This window comes from Lemur catta, chromosome 7 (genome assembly GCF_020740605.2).
Source record: "Lemur catta isolate mLemCat1 chromosome 7, mLemCat1.pri, whole genome shotgun sequence".
NCBI lineage: Eukaryota > Metazoa > Chordata > Mammalia > Primates > Lemuridae > Lemur > Lemur catta.
In genome coordinates this window covers 40,168,311-40,190,680 of record NC_059134.1, presented here as the reverse complement: position 1 = coordinate 40,190,680, position 22,370 = coordinate 40,168,311, and the positions used below count along the sequence as shown (strand labels likewise).

General features: G+C 35.6%; 2 protein-coding genes across 9 annotated transcripts in view; one reads left to right on the top strand and one right to left on the bottom strand.

Annotated features, from left to right (window-relative positions):
• Positions 1-384: 384 nt before the first annotated feature.
• On the bottom strand, positions 385-21,793 carry FAM76B (family with sequence similarity 76 member B). Of its 8 annotated transcripts, none has more exons than XM_045556898.1 (11): positions 20,137-21,790; positions 19,609-19,734; positions 19,240-19,304; positions 18,360-18,414; positions 17,116-17,271; positions 14,793-14,989; positions 11,617-11,664; positions 11,346-11,426; positions 10,584-10,716; positions 7,666-7,767; positions 385-3,023 (listed from the first exon to the last, which is right to left on the bottom strand). In XM_045556898.1, exons 1-11 carry the CDS (start codon positions 20,221-20,223, stop codon positions 2,934-2,936), a joined length of 1,140 nt encoding a protein of 379 aa, XP_045412854.1. In that variant the 5' UTR covers positions 20,224-21,790; the 3' UTR covers positions 385-2,933. The 8 variants fall into 8 exon arrangements, with proteins under 8 accessions (XP_045412854.1, XP_045412853.1, XP_045412855.1 ...); XM_045556897.1 differs by having other exon boundaries at positions 10,584-10,719; positions 20,137-21,789; XM_045556899.1 differs by having other exon boundaries at positions 10,584-10,719; positions 19,609-19,689; positions 20,137-21,788.
• CEP57 (centrosomal protein 57) overlaps positions 21,211-22,370 on the top strand; it is a 43,491-nt gene continuing 42,331 nt past the window's right edge. The window contains exon 1 of the mRNA XM_045556896.1: positions 21,211-21,494. Within this exon, the coding sequence (XP_045412852.1) occupies positions 21,450-21,494 (45 nt within the window). The 5' untranslated portion in view covers positions 21,211-21,449. The remainder of the gene's footprint in view (positions 21,495-22,370) is intronic.

Below are 22,370 nucleotides of genomic sequence, written 5' to 3'. Positions count from 1 at the left end.
AGATGGGAAGCTTATCCTGTTCACCCAGGTGGAGGTAATGTCCTAAGAGAGAACAGAGGTAGACCCTATAACCAAAGAAGGAGGCTATATGATGACAGCAGCAGAGAGATTTTAAGATGCTACACTTTTGACTTTGAAGATAGAGGACCAATGAGTTCCCAGAATGCAAGGAATGCAGCAGTTCTAGAAACTGGAAAAGGCAAGAAAACAGACTCTCCCCTAGAGCCTCCAGAAGGAATGAGCCCTGCCAACACCTTGACTCCAGCCCAGTGGATCTGATTTTGGACTTCTGGCCTCCAGAACTGTAAGAGAATTAATTTTTGTTGTTTTAAGACACTAAATTTGTGGGCATTTGTTACAGCAATAATAGGAAACTAATACAAAGCCTTTGACAAGTTTTTATTGTGAAATATTGGATTTAGAAAAAAGTACAAAATGTCAACAGTCAAATTGTACAACTACAGTATTTCAATAGTCTATACATGTGAACAGCTTAACAGGTTCACTGCAGAATGCATATTTAGACCAATATAATCTAAAAAGGACTGCAATATTCACAGGCTATTAATACATAAATAACTTGGAGCCAAAATGACCCTCACTGGTAAATGCTAATTAATAGTGGAAAACAGGCTAAGAGCACAATACAGCACACCATAGTATCTCCTTACAGATCCACATTTAAAGAATACCAGCTCATTATGTCAATACACTACAGATCCAGGACTGGGACTCAATTATTAGTTTACACAATTGCAAAAAATTTAAGTTATAAAATAAGATCATGAAGCAAAGAGGGGGTATTTAATTACGACTAAATACTGTGAAGCCACTAAAAGGTTTTAGCCTTGGAATTTACAAAACTTAATTATTTAGACTGTTTACGTTAGCTAACATTAAAATTAAATAATTTTCAATTTTAATGTTAGCTAAAGGGAAGGGCTACTTTCTTTTGTAGCATCTTCAACAAGGTATAAGAACTATTCACAGTAAAACCATAATGACCACTGTGGATTGACAAATGGCTATAAAATAAGAATATAACACATTATAAATTTTAAAGAAAGGTAACAAGTACCTTATGAATTTAGCAAATCCTGCAAACATTAAAATCCATGTTAAGGCATTATCTATCATGGTTGAGAGTAAATTTATTACATGAGGATCTCCAAAATAAACTGGTCTAATTTTTCCAAGATTCTGACTGAATCTTTTACTATCACTTGAAAATAACCTATATTATGCTTCCAAATTGGAAAAAGAATTATTTGGTATCACTTTATAATGAACTATAGGAATAGTCTACAGAAACACACGAATTGTTATAATCATGTGTTCTTAAGAAAGCCAATCTTTGATATGACATAATCAATGCTTGTCTCAAAATAAAACATTCAAAACTGCTACATTTAATAACTGTTTTACTTGAAACAAATTATCTCTGCCCAAAATCTCCTAAGAGAAGAAACTCTTTTACTTTACACAGTGTATCTAGCAATGTCTGAGGCTTTAAAATTGCACTAAAATCTGAACCAATATTGCGTAGATCAATTCCATTACATGCTGAAAACCACTGGATCAGAATATAATTAGTCATTAACTTCAAATAACCTATTCCACCCTACCTTAACCTGTTATAGACAATTTTAAAGACTTTGAGACAATTTACTTATAAACAGTGCCTGAATCTTATAGATTCCAATTTATTCAAAGATAATCACAGACTGGATTAAAAAGTTACTTTTTTCCAGATTTGCCTTAAATTTACAAATTAAGTATGTATACATAAATATTAACTTAGATAACCACACATTATAGGGAAAGCAGATATATCAACCATTATAGAAACATTATAAATTTTAAAGAATTTTTATAAAAAAAGCAAAACATGTAACTTATGAAATAAGAATATGAAGCCATATGACATAAAAAATAAAAATACTCTATTGGAAGTGACTTAAAGTTAAATCTTTGGGGAAGTATTTTGACATAATTAAATGAATTCAATGACCAACAGCTTCCCTTATCACACAGAAATAAACCACAAAATCTTCTAAAGTCTATATGCATTTTGAGTTAGTTCTTAATGCAACCTCAAACATTTTACTAGCAACTTTGATTTCCTTTTGAAATAGGGTTCTGTACATATTCATTTATATACAAACATTTATTAAACATGATTTTAAAACAAACTGTATGTACAAAAGATCAGCATTCCTATAAATAAAAACATTAGCTGGCAAAAAGGCACTTGTAAGTAAAAATCTACAGTAGTTTTTACAAAACAAACACATTTTACCTTGGATACTGTACAATAAACATTAATTCCTATACCAATAATGAAAATGCTAGGTTACTAATGTTAATGATGTAACTTTTAAAAACATATTTACATATACTCTTAAGTTCATTTAATAGAAGCACCATGATTCTTTCCTAAATTTATGTTGATGCAAAGTAAAAACACAATTCTCAAAAAACCAGTGTTTACCCACTTTTCTTGTTTAAAAGTTTTTGTATTTCTAAATTGAAAACTGTTTATCTCAAAGTAGTATAGTGAAAAAAAAAAACAACACAAAAAAACCCTGCTGCTTTGACTTCTTAAAACCATACCTACTCTATTATTGCATGTTGAGTTTTATAAAGAGTACTACTCATGCACTCCTTTACAACTGTTTAATACTATTGCTGGCAAAAAAGTTCCTGGATATCAAATAATTAAAAAGTTACTTCAAACCAGTTGAAGTTTTATTTGAATGTTTTACAACTTAAAAAATGCTGTATATCAGTTACAAAAGTGAATAGGAAACACGCCAATTTATTTGGTGTGCAAAAATATTTTTCCACTACACAGAATTTTAGGGCTCCACAGAATTCTCCCCTACCCACAAATTTACACTGTAAGCAGAAACACTAAACAAATAATTGCTTTCTCAAGGAGATGTTAGTATGCTTCCACTTTTGTCAAACTTTTTACCCTTTGACAATGCTGCAACCTGTTTGAGTAGTTCTCTGTTTTTGGCCTGTGGAAGACAAAAATATTCAAGATTAAAAATGTTTGAAACATTATTAAGAGTCATTCTGAAGAATACTACTTTTTTAATACTGTTCTTTCCATTTACATGGCAAAAGACTTTACTGAAACACTAACAGATTAAATGAAAGAGTTGATACATTTAGGTTCATCTCTTTAAGGCTGAATATGCAGAAGGAAATTCTAGATTGGTTTATCAGCCCCTTTTGTAAATATCATTATTAATGTAATTGTCGACCAGAGATATAACTGGTTACCGAAAAAGGTAACAAAGTGAATCCACTTAAAAGAAGGTTCAGATTTTAAATAGGGAAAACATGTTTGGTCCTTTATCTTAAAAACATGAAATGAAAACTACAAAGATAAATTGTATTTTATAATCAATAAAATCAAAGAATGAATCAAGTGTTGATTTGGGAGTAATATTTCCCAGCAACCTGTATGAGGTCTTTCATTTGATGTTTTCCTTCTTGTAGAACAAGCTAAGAGAGCATTTTGCAAACAATACTTGGAATTTATCAATTTGCCAAAGGCACTCTTAATGATGCTCAATTTTTTTTTAAGCACCCATCAGGACCTGCCGCCTTCTGATCTTATTCTTGTTCCTTTAATCAACATACAGTCATTGGGTGCTGGCTTTGGTGTGATATGAGCAGTTGCCTATCATCACTGTTTTCAGTTTCATGAAAACCTGAAATTGTTTTTCTTGCAAAGATTCAAAATTTCACTTTGCTAACCATCTCAACTTAATTTGTACTTCATTACCAAATGTCCCATCCATCATTGACAAAGACATTGTCCTTGAGCCAATATGCTATGACAATCACTAGTTTAGTAAGGAGGAAGGTGTATGTAGGGACCTTCAGTGAATATTTTCACATTCTAATTGCTTTTGCCACGTTATGCAGTCTCTTAACTGTGGAAACTTAGATAAGGATTCCTGTATATATAAATATATTAACGATCAAGCACTTTTGAAGTTTCTGAGACAAAATGGGGAGAGTGATGAAAACAGTTTAGAACTTGAGCACTGCCCTAAAATTTTTAAACAAATAAAACAATTTTTTAAAAGATCTCCCCTGGCTTTTGTTTGAAAACCATTTTCCTACACAAGTTTCAAGATTTTTTATTATCTAGACAAACATTTTTTAATCTCAATGCTTCACCTTCTACTTTTAGCTTGGTATGGCCAGGTAATACCCTGCCTTCTTCTTTGGGCCACCTTAAAGTGGGTTCCATTCCCCTACCCTTCTCCAATCAAACTTTTCCTAATTAACACCTGTGACCTCCAAAATGCAAATATTCTCAGGGCTACCTTATGTGTGGCAAATCATTTTTTATGTTCAGCTGCATGATTTATAATAGGGTTTCTTTATTCAATGGTTATTAAATAAGGCAATAATGAAGAGCTTCAATTTCAAATTCAATATCCATTTTAAACTTTGAAAACCATAAAGAATTGAAAAGGACTATTCTCCCATTAAAACTAAACAGTTTGAGAAACTCAGAGGGCAAATCAAGTGAGAATGTACCTGGCAGTTAGGGGAAATCAAGTAGCACACTCATAATCAACTGGTTTATTACTCAGCTGACCAGTCCTAGTCAGTGTGGTAGTTTAAAATTTGCCTTTAATTATTAACTACATATTACCTACTTCAAAACTATAATAAGCCCACTGGCTGACTGGAAATTTAAGAAACATAAATTTTAAAATAAAAATTAATGAAGGCCATAAAAAAGGCTATGTTTATAAATCTGCTTCAAAAAGACCTCCACCAGATCTGTAAATTACATTTACATAAAAATGTTTATACTGATACACTAAATGGTTAAAAAGTAAATCTCTAAATTATCTTTTCTCAATTATCAAATTAAAAAAATGAGTTTATAATTTCCACATTCTAAGTACAAAATACAAGAAAATTCAACTATTACATCTTGAAAGCAGTGTTTCCTTTTAATACAGCTAATTTTCAATCTGCATTTATCAGACCCCAATAAATTTGTTAATAAATAAGAAAACAACCTTTAAAATAGCGTATCAGTTGTCAAATGGACACAAGTCCAAATTTGTCTTATTCTAATTTGAGTACACCAAAAATGAATTTCATAATGCAATATTTAAATAAAAGCACATTTAAACTTTTTATCCTAAAATTACTTCATTTTGCACCCTGAAAGAAATCAATGAAATTATTTAAAAACATTTAGAAATGTTGATCTGAAGGAAAAAATATCTGAATAAGAATTACACAGATCCTGCTTTAAGTCCTGGCTCTGCCACTTACCTGCTATGTAACCTGGAGTATATTTTCTCATTTGTAAAACAGAAACTCCATCATCCACCTCAAAATGAGGTGAAAGAACTAATCAAAAATATAAAACACTTAGCCTGACACAGTGACTGGTACATACAAGGCATTCAAATGTTAGGTCCCTTTCCTCTTTTAGCCATTTACCTAAATAAACAGAATTTTTACTTGATATTTTTAGTATTTTACATGATTTGGGGAGTTTTGGGGGGATATTTTAGACAACTTCTTCTTGTCATGTTCAGTGCTTATTCCTAGATTAGATAGTTAAAAATATTTTAAGAACTGTTAGAGTAACATGAATTTTGTGTTACAGGGTTCATTCCTTATCATATAAAGAAAAAAAATCTACTATGTTTACTTACCTCAGTAAAGAATCCTACTAGTATCACTGGTTGCTAATGGGAGTGGGGTAAAAAGACAGCACTTAGCTGTAACAGAAAGTCTCTAGCCATAACACAAAAGATATAGGGAAGTGTTCTGATAAGAAGGATGAAATAGAAAATCTGAGTAACATGAGGTGGTGGGAGCTAGTGTAGAACAAGGGAAATTAAAGCTAAACCTGAGTCAGAAGATGAAGGCTTCTATGTCCCTACTTACTGTATAACCACAGTTTCAACTATAAAATAGGCAAACCATGTAACTCAGAGCTACTGTAAGGAATAAATAAGATAGCATATGTAAAATCATGTTGAAAATGTCCTACTTCTACATAAATATTAATTACTCTTACACTATATGAAAAGTCAGCTATCAAGCAAGAGGAGGTAAGCTTAAGATACCAATCAGGCTAAGTCAAAGAGGGTTCCCCTGTGCTTGCAACTATGATTTTAAAAAACGGAAAACAAATTGCTCTTCTGAACAGTGGGAAGTACCAAGTTAAATCATGTTTAAGTACCACTCACAGTTATTCTGTTATCTCATTCTGAATTTACCTCAGAGCTTTGGTTACATCACATTAAATAAGAGATCATCAGATTAAAGATTTTGTTCTAGGTAACCCTTCAGCATTAATAACTGAATGAGAAAAATAATAGTATCATAAACTAAAAATACTTGCTGGCGGATGAAAAACAATAATTAATGTACAACAAGCCTGGTGTATAATATGGGCAATCTTTCGGGACAGAGAGCAGATGGGCATTTCCATAAATCACCACTTGTTTAATAAATCAGTTGAATGCCTACTACGTCCCAGGTTCTATGTACGGTTCCTTTTCAAAGTTATTTGTAACAGTAAGACTAGGGTTAAGACCAGGCAATCTGTATCTCAAATTTTAGCAGGTTCCTAAATCCTACTAGACTTAGGCTATTTACAGAGAAGCATGAAGAATACAAAACCAAAAGATGGGAACAGCAAATATCCCTTGGTGTTACAATGTTTAGAAAAAACAGGGCAATATGAATTCTGTCCTTCTGAAGCTGTACTCTCCCATCAAGTCTTGGTGGTCTGTGCTGGCAACTTTTCTATGCTTTTAAAATTTAAAACTTCTTAATGTTAAAAACTCTGTTACTAAAGAATAAGTCTACAAATGTCAGAATATATAAATCAAAGAGAACATGTAATTAATTTAGTGTGGTCTCACTTGTGAATGTATGAAACCTAGATGAGAACAAGCTTTGGTAAGGGAATAATCTGTATCTATGTTGGATGTTTACCATCTGTGCATCCCAGACATCAGGTACTACCCCCCCTCTATTATTGTGGTGACTCTTGAAGTCATCATACAATTGTTTTGTGTATTTAAATCCTGCTTAATATATTTTGGAGTACTCTGAGGTTGAGGTGGATCACTACCTGTTGGCATATGAGCAGAACCCTTTTTGGCACTTTGCAAACCACAGTACACAGATTAAGTATACTCTCTTGCCTTGCATCACTGCATACAACATAAATTTCCACCACTTGAGATCCCTGTGTGTTGATTGTATACACCCACCACTCTTCCCATTATTTGGAAAGATACAGGACGAATAATTACTACTGAAGACCCTTATTTTTAACTTAGTTTCATTAATTTGATTTTTAATTTTTTTGCTTAAGCATGATGATCAACTGAAGATAATCCAATGATATTTTCCTCTGAAAACCCCAAGTTTAGGCAAAAGTTTTCAGGATTCATGTACTGAACTATCTTTCAAGTGATTTCAAACAACTTTTAATGGGATCAGGACTAAAAACTATTATATAGTCAAAATCAAAACTGAAAGGCACAATATGCACAAAATAAGGACACCAATACCAATCTAAATCAATGAATGCTATTACCCAAGTTTAGGTCTCCTTGCCTAACGTTTTACATAAATAATGTCATTTACCTGAAGTTGTTCCACAGTTTCTTTGTGAGCTTTTTCCATACTGTTCATCTTTGTTCTCAAATTTGACTCTTGGTATTGAAAGTCTGCCTTGAGTTCAGTTAACTGAGAGATTACAAGAAAAAAGAGATATGTATACATATGCACACATACACAAATGCACAGCATTTTAAATATCCTTCATAATAAACTCACATTTCATTATAAAAGTGGAAGATGTTAACAGCAGTTTCCTGAGTTTTACAACCTCTCTAAAATTTGCTTTGTGAAATGATGAATTCTATCTGGTTTAGTATAATTTTAATGTTAAGATAATACTTGACCATCAGGAAAACATTTCAGAAGCTGCCTTTTTTTTCCCTTAAAAAAACGTGGCTTCACTGACACAGAATTTGACAACTGGTATGCCAACAATAAACTTAATGGCTAATACCTTGGAAAATACCTCATTAAAATGTGCTTCATATTAATATAAACAAAGTAAACATTTAAACTAGCTTTAGGTTAAAATAATCTTTCAATAATAAAAAAAGTTTGATACTGGGCAAACATAAAGAAGAATGGTCATATCGACCAACAGCTGGACTGTTTGTAAGATTTATGTCCAGGATTATGTACACAACACTACTTAACCCTTGAGATAAAAATGGAGAACACCACAGAGATATACAACTAACATGGAAGGAGAAAGGGGGTTACTATAAAATTTGGGCTAAATTAGAAAAATAAAAGAAAAAAATCAGTGGTTTGAGGTAACAAAGAAGGCTACATGACAATTTTTTTCATACACATAAACGACATACATAAAAGTACAATATCTCATGACTTCAAATTAAAAAATAATACAATTTCATTGTCAGAACCATGCAGAAGCAGCTTCAGGTTATTTTAAAACGTTTTTCACTTTGTAAGCCAAAGGTTTGCATATCTTTTTTGTTATTATCTGGTAGTTAGTAAACTGAAAGACATATGACAGCAAAAAGAGGGGAAGTCATGGTGTCTTATACTCTTACCTTTTCAAATAAAGCCCTCACTTTGTCAAATTCAAAGTATGACTAAATTCTTTCTCTCTCAACTTTCTGTATTACAAAAGAATTCCTGTTCTGAAATGCCAATTCACACTAAATGAGTTAAGACAATTATTCTATTCACTATACTGTGAGTTGCCTCCAGATTATGAACTTTGGGAAGATAACCATTGTGTCTTATTTTGTCATCTTTGTAGCCTCATAACCTAGAACAGTGCCTGGCTCTAGAAGTTATTGAATAACAGTTTATGAAATCAATTCAGGAAAATAACTTGGTTGTCTTACATCTATAAGAAAAAGTTACAAATGTGTAACTATTTTAGGTTTACAGTTATTATTTTCCTTTCAACATTGCTAGTTTCAATCCTTAGTTGTTTTTTTTTTAAAAAGAGGAACATTAACAAAAGCAGAACTTCAACTAACTGTACTAATACAGAAGAGTTATGTTACAGAGGGAAAAAAAAAATCTAAAAAAAGTCAATATGCTATAACATTACTATTTGGGTTTGAGATCATTGTTATTTGCAGTAAACTTAAGCATTTTATTCCACTTTTTTCAAGGTTAATGCAGATATACCTGGCTTGTGTCTAAAATTTTGTGCATAAAACAAATTTCCATAAAAGCTTATTAAAAAAATGCTGTCAATCAAAAAAGAGTAAGACAATGACACCCATGACTTGTCCTATATGTGAATCCTAATTTTCCATATACTAAATTTGCTTAAAATGAGGTACAAATGTATTGAAATAAAGTCCACTAACCATCAAGGTGCAGGAGAATGTAACATAAAAATTATTGAATGGCAGAAGTAAAAGCCAGCTTAAACTCAAGCACTACTATAGATACTCAGGGATGGATTATTCGTAACATATTTGTAATCATGTCTTTTTCATAATTTTAAAAGAAATGTTTTTAATGTTCTCCTTCTGCAAGATATTTGCCATAGCTCAAACTACATTGTGTGGGACCATAAAACAAGCACAAAAGTAGGTTCTACCCTTAAAGATGACCAAACATCAGTAATAGCCCCTCTGAGCACCTATATATGCCAGGAACTGTAGTAAATACTTTGCATTTTCATTTAATCATCACAACCATCCTATGAGATAGTATTAATCCTCTCATTTTTAAAATGAAAAAACTGAGGCCCAAGGAAGTGATAGCATTCACTCAAGGTCACATAGAAAGTGTTAGAAATGGGATGTGAACCTAGCTATGGCTAAATGACTTTAAAGCTGTTTCCTGCTCCATGCCTGCCCACTATTATGCTATCTTGATTTCACAGCACAAGAAAACCTTAAATCTATCTATAATTTTGTTAATATTCTTCTTTTCACTAGATGGACAACATATTTGACATTCCTCTTGATTGAACTGATAAGCAAAGTCCCAAAAAGTACAGTTACTTCTTATAAAATGATTTTAGACACCTATTCCTAATCACTGACCACCACATAGGAAATTCCCATACAATTACCTTTCACCAGTTATTTGATCTGGATTGATACATGATCAGTATATTAAAGACTACTTTCAACCAACATTCTTAAATCACAAGGATTTTTAAAATACTCCATTTGCATCTCATTTTTAAATTAAGACATCAGACCTATTTTAAAATTACACACTTACTAAAAACTAAGGTTCAGAAATTATTACTATTCTAACTAGCTCGCAGTTAATTCTTAGAACTAAAATTCTGAAAGAGTATTTTTATTTACTTTGATTAGATGATGGCCTAGACTCCAATTTGGACTTTCGTAATTTGTCTTTATAGGAAACATGCACAATGAACATTACTAAATTGTTAAAAAAAATCTAATAAAATTTGCAATGATTAAGCAAGAGTCAAGATGTAAATTTTACCAGGCTTCAGTGAACCGTGTTCTTACCTTTTTATCTTTTTCTAAAATGGTCTGGTCTCTTTGCTGTAAGAGACGCTTAAGTGACATCACTTCTTCTTTCAGTTGACTTATAAGGACAAAATTGTCTGTTCCCCCACTATCTGCTGACTGATTTATAGAGCTACTAAAAAGAAAAAAATAAAACACAGTTAAATGAAGTAGAAGGAAAATTAGCAGGTGTTCAAATTGCATAAATTAGACAATTCCACAAACATCCTTAAGGCTAATGCAAAAAAATATGTACCTGACAGAAATGGATGCAACTGGCAAATTACCTTACTAATGGCACACATTACATACACCTGCAGAAATATAATTCAGTATTAGCTTTTAGGGGGTCAATATTTCTAGTGTTAAGCAATAGGCAGCCAATTTGTACAGTAACATCAGCAAACTTTTGGCTAATGAACTAAAACAAAGTCACGCTCATATTTTAAATCTAAAAACATTTTCAAAGCAGGTCAATTTAAAATATCACAATTCGATTTGTGTTTCTTTGAAGAATAAAGATTATGTTCTCTATTCAGATTTGTTTTTTTTTTCAAAACCCAAATTTATTCCCCAAATAGAACAATATAGTTCAGTGCCACTTTCTTATTGCCAAAATTAAGTTAATTTTTAACTGATTATGTTTACTCTTCTAGGTGACTCCAAGAAGTCAATGTAGAAAATATATGTTTCTATTCTTTCATCTAGTAATAACTGGCAATCAACCATAATTTTTACAACACTAAAGGAATTCATTTTTACCTATCTCCGTTAGATGGCTTAGATTCCAATTTGGGTTTTTTCTTTGGAGTTTCATTCTGAATTGCTGCAGAGGATTTATGGCTGAAACCAAACATTAATAAGAAAAATTAGAGTAAATAGGGAAGAACCAAATGATAAATTAGTCTTCTTCCCCTAAAGTATTATTGAAAATCATTGATTTTTTTCGAAGCCTAAATAATAAAGTTAAAGGGATATCACATTTACAAAAATACATTTCAAAATACTTCAGAAAATACATTAATGTATTTACCTCTGTTTCCACAGTCCCTGCTCTTGTTCTGGACTTAGATTGCTGATTCTGAAAAATATATAAATGACATCTAATAACATTTAATATATCTACATTTAACAGCATTTTTTCTCAATGGAATCAAATTGTGTGTGTTTATAATTTTTTGTTCAAAGAAAGGCATATTTAAGTTTTCAGACTAAGATAATATATGTTTAATAAATCACATTCAAATGAGATAAATTCTAATCAAATAACTACTAGCCATTTTAAGTTCAGAAAGGTACAATGATAGAGGCTGAATTTTCTTTTTAATCAGGATCTCCACAATTCTATTTAATACCATAGCAAGGGTGGGGTTTATGAGCATGAAACTACCATAAAAGGATTCTATAAGTATAAAGTCTAGAAATTAGTGTACTTTGGCTACCCTTACTATTTGAGACACAAAATTTTTATCTTTAAAGTTAAGGCTTTCCTAATAATCTTAAAATGAGATTCTTCCTTTTGAGTAATTCACATTGCTCAGAATAGTACGTCAAGTAAAACAAGGAAATATTTTTATTTCTTTGATTCTTTCCTAGTATTCTTAAGAATCCTATCCAAAGTCTCTAGCTCTCACTTTAGTTAGTACCCTGGAGAAGCCATGCTTAAACTATTGGGAAATTTCATAGTGACAAATGATTTTACTTTTATTTATAATTAATACTCTCTTTTCCATTTCTCCATAATCCTAATTGCTACCCTATAATTCACTATGAATTCTACATTTTTCCTATTCTTGCACGTCAGTCAATCCTTCACTAACCCCTAGTTTATTCATTCAACATGTATAGAGCCTCTCCTATGAACCAGACACCATATTTATACAATTTATGAGATGTGAGAAGACCTGTGACCTTGTGCAAGTTACTGAAAAGCCTTGAGCCTGAGTAAGTTCCCTCATATGTAAAATGGGTATAATACATAGTTTATAAGGATATGAGGATTAAATGAGTTATACATGTAAAAAGCACTTAGTACAGTGCTAGCATATAAAAAATAAGTATATGTATATATGTTTACATGTATGTATAAAATTTAGTGTTGTTTCAGCTGTAGAAGTTTAATCAAAAGTAAAAAACAGACCAAGTTTAAGAATCACCTATAAATAAATACTAAGTTGGTGACACAGCAGCTATGTTCTATCAACCTGGTTTACTCTTTACTTGTGAGTGAACTGGCAACCCTACTGAGGAATTCAGTTGTTCTTTCGTTTCTTTTACAAATTTCATGATAAGCATTAGCATGCCACATAAGCACTAACCAGATCTCAAAGTGAGAACCATCACATTAATAATGATTTATCAGAAACATCTGAATTACCGTCTTAGCTTTCTGAGAATTGTCCATTCCTAGATTCAGATTGACCTTAGTGCCACTCCCTCACCAATTACCATCAACTGCAGTATGCTCTTCATGTTCATTCTGATCTACAGAATCTAAGATAGGGCCCTACAAACTCTCTGTTCATCACAAGGCCTATAGTCATCAAATGCAATATAGTATTTGTATTTAAGTAACCAAAAGGGAAAAAAATCGGAAGTCAATACTGTCCTCCCTCCTTTTATTTTTGAAAACTGTCAATTCTTTCAAAAAGATTAAGTTACTATCACACAACTTGATCTTCACAAAATGTATTCTGATTATGATTGTGTCCTTTGCTAAGACAAATTTATCTGTAAAGGACATGGGAAAGAGACATTTCAGCTGGGTCTCAGGAATACATCTGACATATGCCATTACGGTATTAATATATAGTTATTTTGTCATATTTTCTTTAAAGGAGGAAACAAAAACAGGAGAGATTTATCTTCCTTTGCTCCTTGGAATACTCTGATATAAAGATCACAAGATTTCTTCAAAATAGCCAAAAGAGAAGTCATTGCATTGCAGTCTACTACTGTCACACCTAGAAAGTACTACAACGTGGTAGAACAAAACATCAGTGCCTCTCTCAATAAAACTTCATCATCTGCTTGGTGAGAGCATATAGTTTAGAATCAATCTCGCTAATCAGACACAATTATATTAAATTCCAAAGACGTCATTATGTGTTCCAAAATGTAGTAGGCATCAGTTTTCTGTAAATAAAATGTTTTAAGTAACTATCTGAAACTTTAAAGACTCGCAGAAAAATTTAAAAATGGGTGGGTATCATGTCCCTGTTTTTTCTATTTTGTGTGTTTATATGCGTTTGTGTTTAACATTGATTTTTCCATGAAGACTAAAATTATATTTCAAAAAACCCTTTATACTACACACATAAAGGATTAAGACTACCACTATATAACCTCCCCCGACCTCAAGTCACTTGAAGAATCAAGTATAGATGACCCTTGAACAACTGGGTTTGAACTGTGCAGGTCTACCTATATGTAGTTTTTTTTTTTTTCCAACCAAACGCAGATCAAAAATATAGTATTTGCAGGACACAAAACCTGCAGGGAGGGTCAATTTTTCATATACTCAAGTTTCACAAGGCTGACTGTGGGACTTGAGTATGTGCAGATTTTGGTATACTACGCAGGTAGTGCTGGAACCAATCCCCCACATATACTGAAGGATGACTACAGTCGTCTGTGTTTGAACCGAGTTCCTAACTATGTGTTTTAAAAACAGCTAAGTACCACTAATTAAAAATATTATTTCTCACATTTTGGGGACCTCCAAGATTAAGAATGCTTCCATCATGGTAACAAATGACAGTGTTATAATCTGTTTCCCGAAAGACTAAATGTACATTTCTCTGTCACTAGTTTAAATTTGTTTTTACTAAAACAAATTAATGACAACTGTGGTAAATATAATTTTTACAAGTAAAATCCTAACAATTATTAAAACAAAAAGGAATACTGAGGCTTTTGATAACTTAAATAATTGAATTATTAACTTCCAAGTACTTGCATTTTGACTTCATATGATAATTTTATAGATTAGTTCCCTAAATGTCCTATCTTTATTACTATGGTAAATAGCTAAACACATTCCATGTGTTTCACACACTGATTAAAGCGAAGTCTTAGACATTTAAGAAGCTTACCGTGTACAATGTAAACTAGACTAGCACACAGTCAGTATTTGTAAGATGTAAACACCAATAAATGACATTAAAATGCCAGGAAGGATTTTAAAAAATATGATTTCAAATTACTTACTTGTGATGGCTACTACTGTGACGATGGTGGTGGTGATGATGATGGTGATGATGTTTTGCATGATGTTGGTCTTTCTCAGTTAGAGATGAAGATGAATTTGAATGTGAAGATCCCAGGCTCTTCCTTTGTTCTTTTGTCTTCTGTAAAACTCTCTTATATGATAAAGTACAGAGCCAGCATAATAACTTTCCATCAACCTTTTAAGAAAATATTTTTATTAGATTAAAGATATCCATAAACTGGCTGTAAGTGAAACCAGGTAAAATAAATTGCTCATCTTTCAGTTATTATATCACACATACACTCGCACACATGCATGATGCATGCACACACACATTCGCAGATTTTTGCAAAATGGAAAATTAAACTTTTCTGAAACATGGGAAAATGCCTGTTGGAGGATTATTATAAAATTGGTAATGACATATGGACCTCCATTAGTTTCAAGGCATTTTAATTTGAAGAGAAAAACATGCTACCTTTTTTCTTATTCCTAGAAAATAAGTATAAATTGGTACACTTCCAAGAAATATAGCTTGAATTCTTAAATCACTATGTAATTACTAAAATAATAAAGTATTTCCTACTACAGTAAGTACTGTAAATTTACAGAAGAGAGCCTTAATGACATATATAGTTGATTCTTATTCCTGAATTTTTGTATTTGCAAATTTCCCTACTTATTAATATTTATCTGTAACCCTAAAAATGAAGACTTACAGCACTTTTGTGGCCATTTGCACATATGCAGAGTGGTGAAAAATATGTGTCACCCAACAGCACATGTTCCAAGCTGAAGTGGAACACGGTGACACTCTGCCCTTTCTGTTTTAGCTCTCAGCCAAGTATCCTTTTCAGTCTATTTAGTGCCATGTTTTTCAAGTTTCTGTGCTTTTTGTTAGTGATTTTGATGTTTAAAATGGTCCCAAAGAGTAGCACTGAAGTGCCGTTTATGGTTCCTAAGTTCAAGAAGGCTATGATGTGCCTTATGGAGAAAATATGTGCATCAGATAAGCTTCATTCAGGCATCATTAGTGCTGTGGCCCATGAGTTCAATTAAATTAATCAACAGCATAGTAAATGTGGTGTCCTTAAACAGAAACACACATAAAATAAGATTATGTACTGATCAACTGACCAACACGTTACCAGAGGCAAGACCCTAATCCTGTACTTCCCTTAGGGACAGTGGTTCAGTATAGTAGTCCCCTCTTATCCACAGTTTCAGTTTCACATGGTCAACTTCGGTCCGAAAATATTACATATTAATGCAATAAGATATTTTCAGAGAGAGAGACCACATTCACGTAACTTTTATTATAGTACATTGTTATAATTGTTCTATTTTGTTATCGGTTATTGTTAATCTCTTATTGTGCCTAACTTGTAAATTAAACTTTATTACAGGCATGTATATACAGGGAAAAAACACAGTATATATAAAGTTCATTACTATCCCCAGTTTCAGGGATCCACTGGGGGTCTTAGAAGGAGAAGGTAGTCTGGAAGGATAAGGGGGGAATACTGCATTCACTAACTCAGTGTTTGTGGCAACTTTATAGAGCATAACTTCCTTAAATAACAAGAATCAATTGAACGTGTGCCTAAGGAGAACGAAAGAGACTTCTTTCCAAAATTGCTGAGACTAAACCTGTAAAAATAAAATCAAGTTTCTGTCTTCTGTTTGTTCACACAAGAAGTGCTGGAGGGACATGTCTTATAACTAGGGTACATACATTGCTGTGGGAGGACCTGGGGGAGCCCCTCAAAGAGATAGTCATCCTCCAAATCAACTGAAACTGATAGACAACAGGAGGCCTGTGTGAATGCTGATCAGCAGAGGAATGCCACATGCATACACATACTTATTAAGTCACTGTAGGTAGAGAAAAACAAACAACGGTTTCAAATATATGCCCATATCAAAAGGCACAAGACTAACTTTGAATTTTATGTGCTAATGTGCCATTAGGTAGTTTTTCACACCAGCAACTTCAAGTAACCAACAAAAGGGTAAAACAGGTGAAAAGATTTATTTAAAACAATAATTAGTTAAATCTCCTGCATTAAATGAGGGATAACCAAATAATACAGAATAGCCATCACAGAATATTTTTAAAGCACGATAATCCTACTTGATCAACATTAATCTATGTAACATGCAAATAGGGAAAAAACTCACTATTCCTGCACTTTCATCTAATTATCTGCTTTTAGGGACCCAAGAATAGATGTCTTAGCAGTGTATTAATTATAATAACTTACAACATGTTTGGTATTTTATTTAATTTCCAGATGATGTCATAACATAAATCAAACATACCTTTCTTCTTCCTTCTTCCTTCCGATCAAAAGCACACTGTTGTTTGCACTGTTCACAGGTCTGAGGTGGTCCATATTTTTTTTCCGAATTTGTACAACGCTGACACTTGGTACCAATAAATGCTGCAATTATGTTACAGTACTGACAAGGCTTGGGCTGAAAAAGATACACATTTCCTTTCAAATTTTTAAAAATATTAAAAATTTGCTACATAAAACATAACAGTATTACAGACATACCTCTGGGATTAAGAAAAGGGATAGATAAAAATTTCTTTTCTGTCAAGTATGTTGCCTTGTCATATTCAATGACATTCATCATGTTTCTATTCATTCAATAAGTATCTATTTCTAGAGTCATGACACTCACTTTTACTCTATTGGAATATTTAAATGAAAAATAATGAGAAATATATGTGTGATTTCCATAGTACATTATATAATACAAAACCTACACATGAAAAAGGTCTCCAAGAATGAAAATAAAGGTACACATGGATTAAAAAGTCTCATGTATCCAGAATTTAGGGAAATGAACTGCTACTAATATCCTGGTTAGTTTAATAACCATATCACTTATCCAAAAAACATTTAATTTTTCATCATATACAGGTACAGACCATACAAGGAATATATAATACAGATGAGTTTTCAACTTAAAAAAATTGGCACAAGCATATTCAACATAAACTATAACACAAATACCTTTTCTTTGATATTCAAAAGAGAATTCAAGACAGTATAGAGTTTTAAGATCAGCACTTTAAACATTATTATTAATAAATAATATCGGCATAATGTACCAATAATGACTAATATACATGTAAAAAAATTTGCAATAGTACAGTGTCATAACTTTTGTGAATAAATATCTAAATTGTGCTGCTACATAAAAATAATTTTGAAGCGGGTTCTGAAGGTGGGGGGCAGAGTTTGATTATGCAAGCCTTATGGATAAGTAGGTTCTCCATAACCAGGGGTTTGCTGTATTTAATTTTTAAAAAACAGCTTCATAAATTTCACCTTGAAATTCAATATACATAAAACATGTACATAATTTGACTGTTTTTAAATGTTGTCACCTTCCCACTAGACCATCTACAGAAAATTTCTTTCATAAAAAATGTTGATGTGTTGAAATATTTAAGAACATAGCAATACATATTTTTTTAAAGGTCCAGCTTTGTAAAAAGCATTACCTGACCGGTAATAGAAACATGAAATGAAAATATAAGACATACTTACTGTCCCAAATTGCTTCACATTTTGAGCACACTTCTTACAAATTGTGTTAGTTTTGCTGAAAAGGAAATTGAATATAGATGATCACATTTATGTAGCTTTCTGTAGCACAATGTTGAACTAAAGTAAACACGAGTCACAGATCTGTAGTTCTTAAAACTTACTCTAATACAGACCAAGGATTTTTTCAAAAATACAAATATAAGAATCTTTCCAGGGTTGTTTTGACCTGAATTTACTTCTCTGCCCATTAAGAGAAATGTTTTGGCCATTTTTATTGTGTATTTTTTTTTTTGTAAAGGAAACAAAACAAAAAATCCTAATGTTTCCTATCTAGTTAAAATCTCCACACTTGCCACTATTAATGCACAGCATTACACATCAGTGCCTACCTAACCTTTCACTTGGCCATTCTCATTATCATGCCGTGACTTACTTATGAAGAAATTATTTGTTCTTCTCTTAGGCTATTTTCTGTGTGTGCTCCCAGAGTGGAATCACCCGTTTAAAAAACTATGTGCTATTCTACTAGATCTCACCCTTGGAAGGCAGTTGGTAACACTGCAGACTTTACCTCAGGTTCCTTAAAGTTTTACAATTTTTTCATAGCTTAATCGTAACTTTATTTTTGCACTTTCAATAGCAAGGCTGTTCATAAAATAATTTATTCTCTATTTCATTATAGGTAGACTGAAGTCTAGTTGTAAAATAATCACTATTTGGCAACATTCTCTCTCTCACCATATATGAAAGGTTTACAATTTAAAATTTCAGAGACTAGATCATTTTACAAAAATAATATAAATATGGGATTACAAGGCCCGAGTGTTCCTTACAGACAACGGCTTGTCTTTAACAATCAAAAACTGTTCAGTATACAAACCTCTCTTGTTGAAATTCTGATCTGCAGTAAGTACATTTTACAATAGGATGCGCAATCCGACATTCCTGCAATAAGACAATACATTAGTCAGTATGTATCTCAAAGTCCCAAATCTCACTTTTCTGGTAGAAAATCATTGCCAAACCTAGTCAAATGTCTAAAACATATCAATAAAACCTGGCCCTCAACGTAAACAATTGGAGGATTTATGTAAGTGGCCAACCACAGTATAATTCCTTAGGGAAGACATAGGTGTCTTTGTCTTTATTAGATAGGGGGGTTATTACAGATAAATTAAGAAAGCTGTCAGGGCCGATTTCAAAGATTGGTTAAATGTGAAACTACTTATTATTTTGCACCGTTGCTCACAGACAGCATCCCGGCTTTAATGGGATGGGAGGAGCTCCAAATCATAGAGCATTCTGTTCCCAAACCAGTCGCTTCGCTTTCCTGGACAGGGAAGAAGGATGCCATCAGCTTTGCGGCTTCGGGTTCCTAGCAAGAAAGTGCAAAAACCGTCCCCTGCCCTCCTGGTGGAAGGAGAGGACAGACCAGGCAGAAAACCGAGATGAAAACATCTCCACCCCAGGGTCTCTGCGGCATAGACAGGTGGCTGCCTCACTCAGCCCCACCCGAGACCCCCGGACGCTGATGGGGCCCGGCCCCCTCCTGGGCCGCCAGGAAGAGGGCAGGATTCTGTCTCCCTCTCAGGGGCCTTCCCCAGCTGATGCCCAAGCCCTCGGAAAAAGGGGTCCCCGGATGGGGAGGCAAGGGCTCCAGACTCCCAAACCCCTAAGGCGCAGGGAAAGAGAGAGAGACTGCGGTGCAGCGGCCACCCAGCCCCCTCGGGTTACGGCCGAGGACACCCAGCCCGCCCGCCGCCCGGCACCTACGGACCTTGCAAAGCTGCTGGCCCTGGGAGAGCTCCTCGAAGGGATAGCGCTGAGTACACTTGGTGCAGGCATACAGGGCCGAGGCCGCCATCCTGCTCCTCAGTCTCCTCCTCCGCCGCCGCCCGCTCCGAGGCGGAGCCCTACAGGGAACTCGAGAGCCGCCGCCGCCCGGGCCGCGGGCTCCTCCTCCTCCCCCTCCCCCTGCCTCGCGCCCACCAGGGCCTCGCCGCCAGAGCCCAAGGCCCCGCGGACGACGCCGCCGTCTCCCTCCGCCTCCACTTCCGCCCCAGTCCACCCAGTGACGCCGTCCCAGCCGCTCCCGCTTAGGCCCCGATAGTGGCGGAGGGAGACGAAGCGGATAGTTGGTGGCAGTTTAGCTGCGCGGCCGCGGATCCGCTTCCTTCTCGGCCTCCCTTCCCCACCCCTGATTGGCTGCGGAGGCTATCGCGTCACTCGGTCACTCCGCCCAACCCCAAACTCCGGCTACGCAGGGAGCGCCCACAAAAGGAGGATGTCACCGGCCAATGACAATCCGATGCTCTCAGCGCGCGAAAGCCACTTTAAACCCGCCCCGCCCAAAGGTCCCGGTCGCGGCTAGTTCTAGCAGCCAGTCCCAGGTTTGGTGAGAGTGCCCCAATCGAATTGGGCAAATGTTCGCGAAAGGTTCGCTCTCTGCCGCTACTTTTCTTCCCTTGACTTCTATTGGACCAAATCATTAAGCCCCTCCTAATCGTATTTGTTATTGGCCAAAAGGTAAGTATTTCACCTGGAGAGGCGTCCCCAAGTCAAACTCACGCTCTCTCCAGCATTTAGTCCGAGTGAACTGATGGAGTGTCTGAACTTCGCATTCGCTTTTATTCTATTTCAGTTCTTCCACTCAGTTGCCACTGGCGACAACACTACCCCGCGCCTCCGGCTCCTCCTCGAGAAGCCCCGCCCCTTCGTAGAATCCCCTCGGAGCCGACTGGTAGCCCGCAGCCTCGCCGACCCTTAGCAGGCTCAGCTGCGCGCTACCTTGTGACGTCACCGGGGGAAGAGGCGGGTTCTCTCCCACTACTGGAAGACGTCTGCTATTTTTGATTGGCTATTGAAGGCGTCCGTTAGGACGTGTGGTTCTTTCAGTGTGCTCAGTGAGCGTGGGCGTCCCTGAGGGAGAGTGTGGCAGGGGGTTCTAAACCCGGCACCAGCACCCCTGCCCTTTCCATCAGGGGTTGGGCTTAGGGTCGCCCCTGGTGGGCGGCTCTCGAGTCTTGAATTAACAGCACGAGAAGCCCGACCGCCCCGGAGCTGCGGAGGTCCCCCTGGGCAGGCAGAAAGATGGCGGCAGCGTCGGTCTCCGCGGCTTCTGGTTCTCAGTTCTCGGTAAGAAGCAGTTGACGTTCCTAGCGCTTTTTGGCGTTTCCTCACGTTTCAGTGCGCTCCTCGGTCCAGCTTCTGGCCCCATCCTGGAGGACGGTGGGGGAGCGCCCGCCTAAATCGGCTCGCGCCACCCTGGGTTCCGTTCACTTCTCCTCTGTCGAGGCTGCACCCTCTGGCTTGCAGTGAAACTGGCTTGGCCCGTTGCATTCCCCGTCCCTCGTTCACGTCCTGGCGTAGTAGCCCAGGTTGCTGCACATTGCCAAAGCTCGGCTGCGATAACTGTGGCCACTCGCCGGCCTGCGAAAACAGAGCTCCTCTGGTCACGTGGGTGTAACGGCGCCTCTTGGAAACTGGCCGAGACCAGGTAGGCGCGCCAGTCTCCTAGTAGACGGCTGTCGAGTAGTCTGCGGCTGCGGTCTCGAGCGCTCTGGTCGCTGCTTGTGCTGTTTCCTTTACCTGTAGTGCCTCCCCCTCCCATCCTCTCGTTAACTTCGTTGCCTGATACTAGTAGCCGGAGCGCGCGCTTTCCATAGTATTAGTAGGACTACAATGTAGAAATGTAGGACTACGATGTGGAAATGCCGTTTTGGAGAGGCGGCCGGGAGAACGGGTCTTAAATATAGTTTTGGCCTCCGCAGGAGTCCCCAGGCAGTTTAGTCACCGGTTTTTGTCAAATTATAGCGTCGAACGCTTAGTGCTTTGGGAACCGCGGCGTTGAGAAGTGATAGGATATTCTTAATCCTATCTCTTTAACCTGAGTTTAGCACAATAAATATATATGGTTTTTTTATTTAACACTTTTTGGGCTTTTTGTGAAGACTACTGTAAAGACTCAGGTTTAGTAAACGTGACAAAGCAAAAGTTGGAACTGTTATATTT

Coding starts and splice junctions, on each gene's coding strand:
- FAM76B (XM_045556897.1), bottom strand. CDS start 20,223: ATGGCGGCCTCGGCCCTGTATGCCTGCACCAAGTGTACTCAGCGCTAT. Junction 11,427..11,616: donor CAGGGACTGTGGAAACAGAG/GTAAATACATTA, acceptor GTTTGGTTTCAG/CCATAAATCCTCTGCAGCAA. Junction 10,720..11,345: donor AAGCCATCTAACGGAGATAG/GTAAAAATGAAT, acceptor TTTTCTTTTTAG/TAGCTCTATAAATCAGTCAG.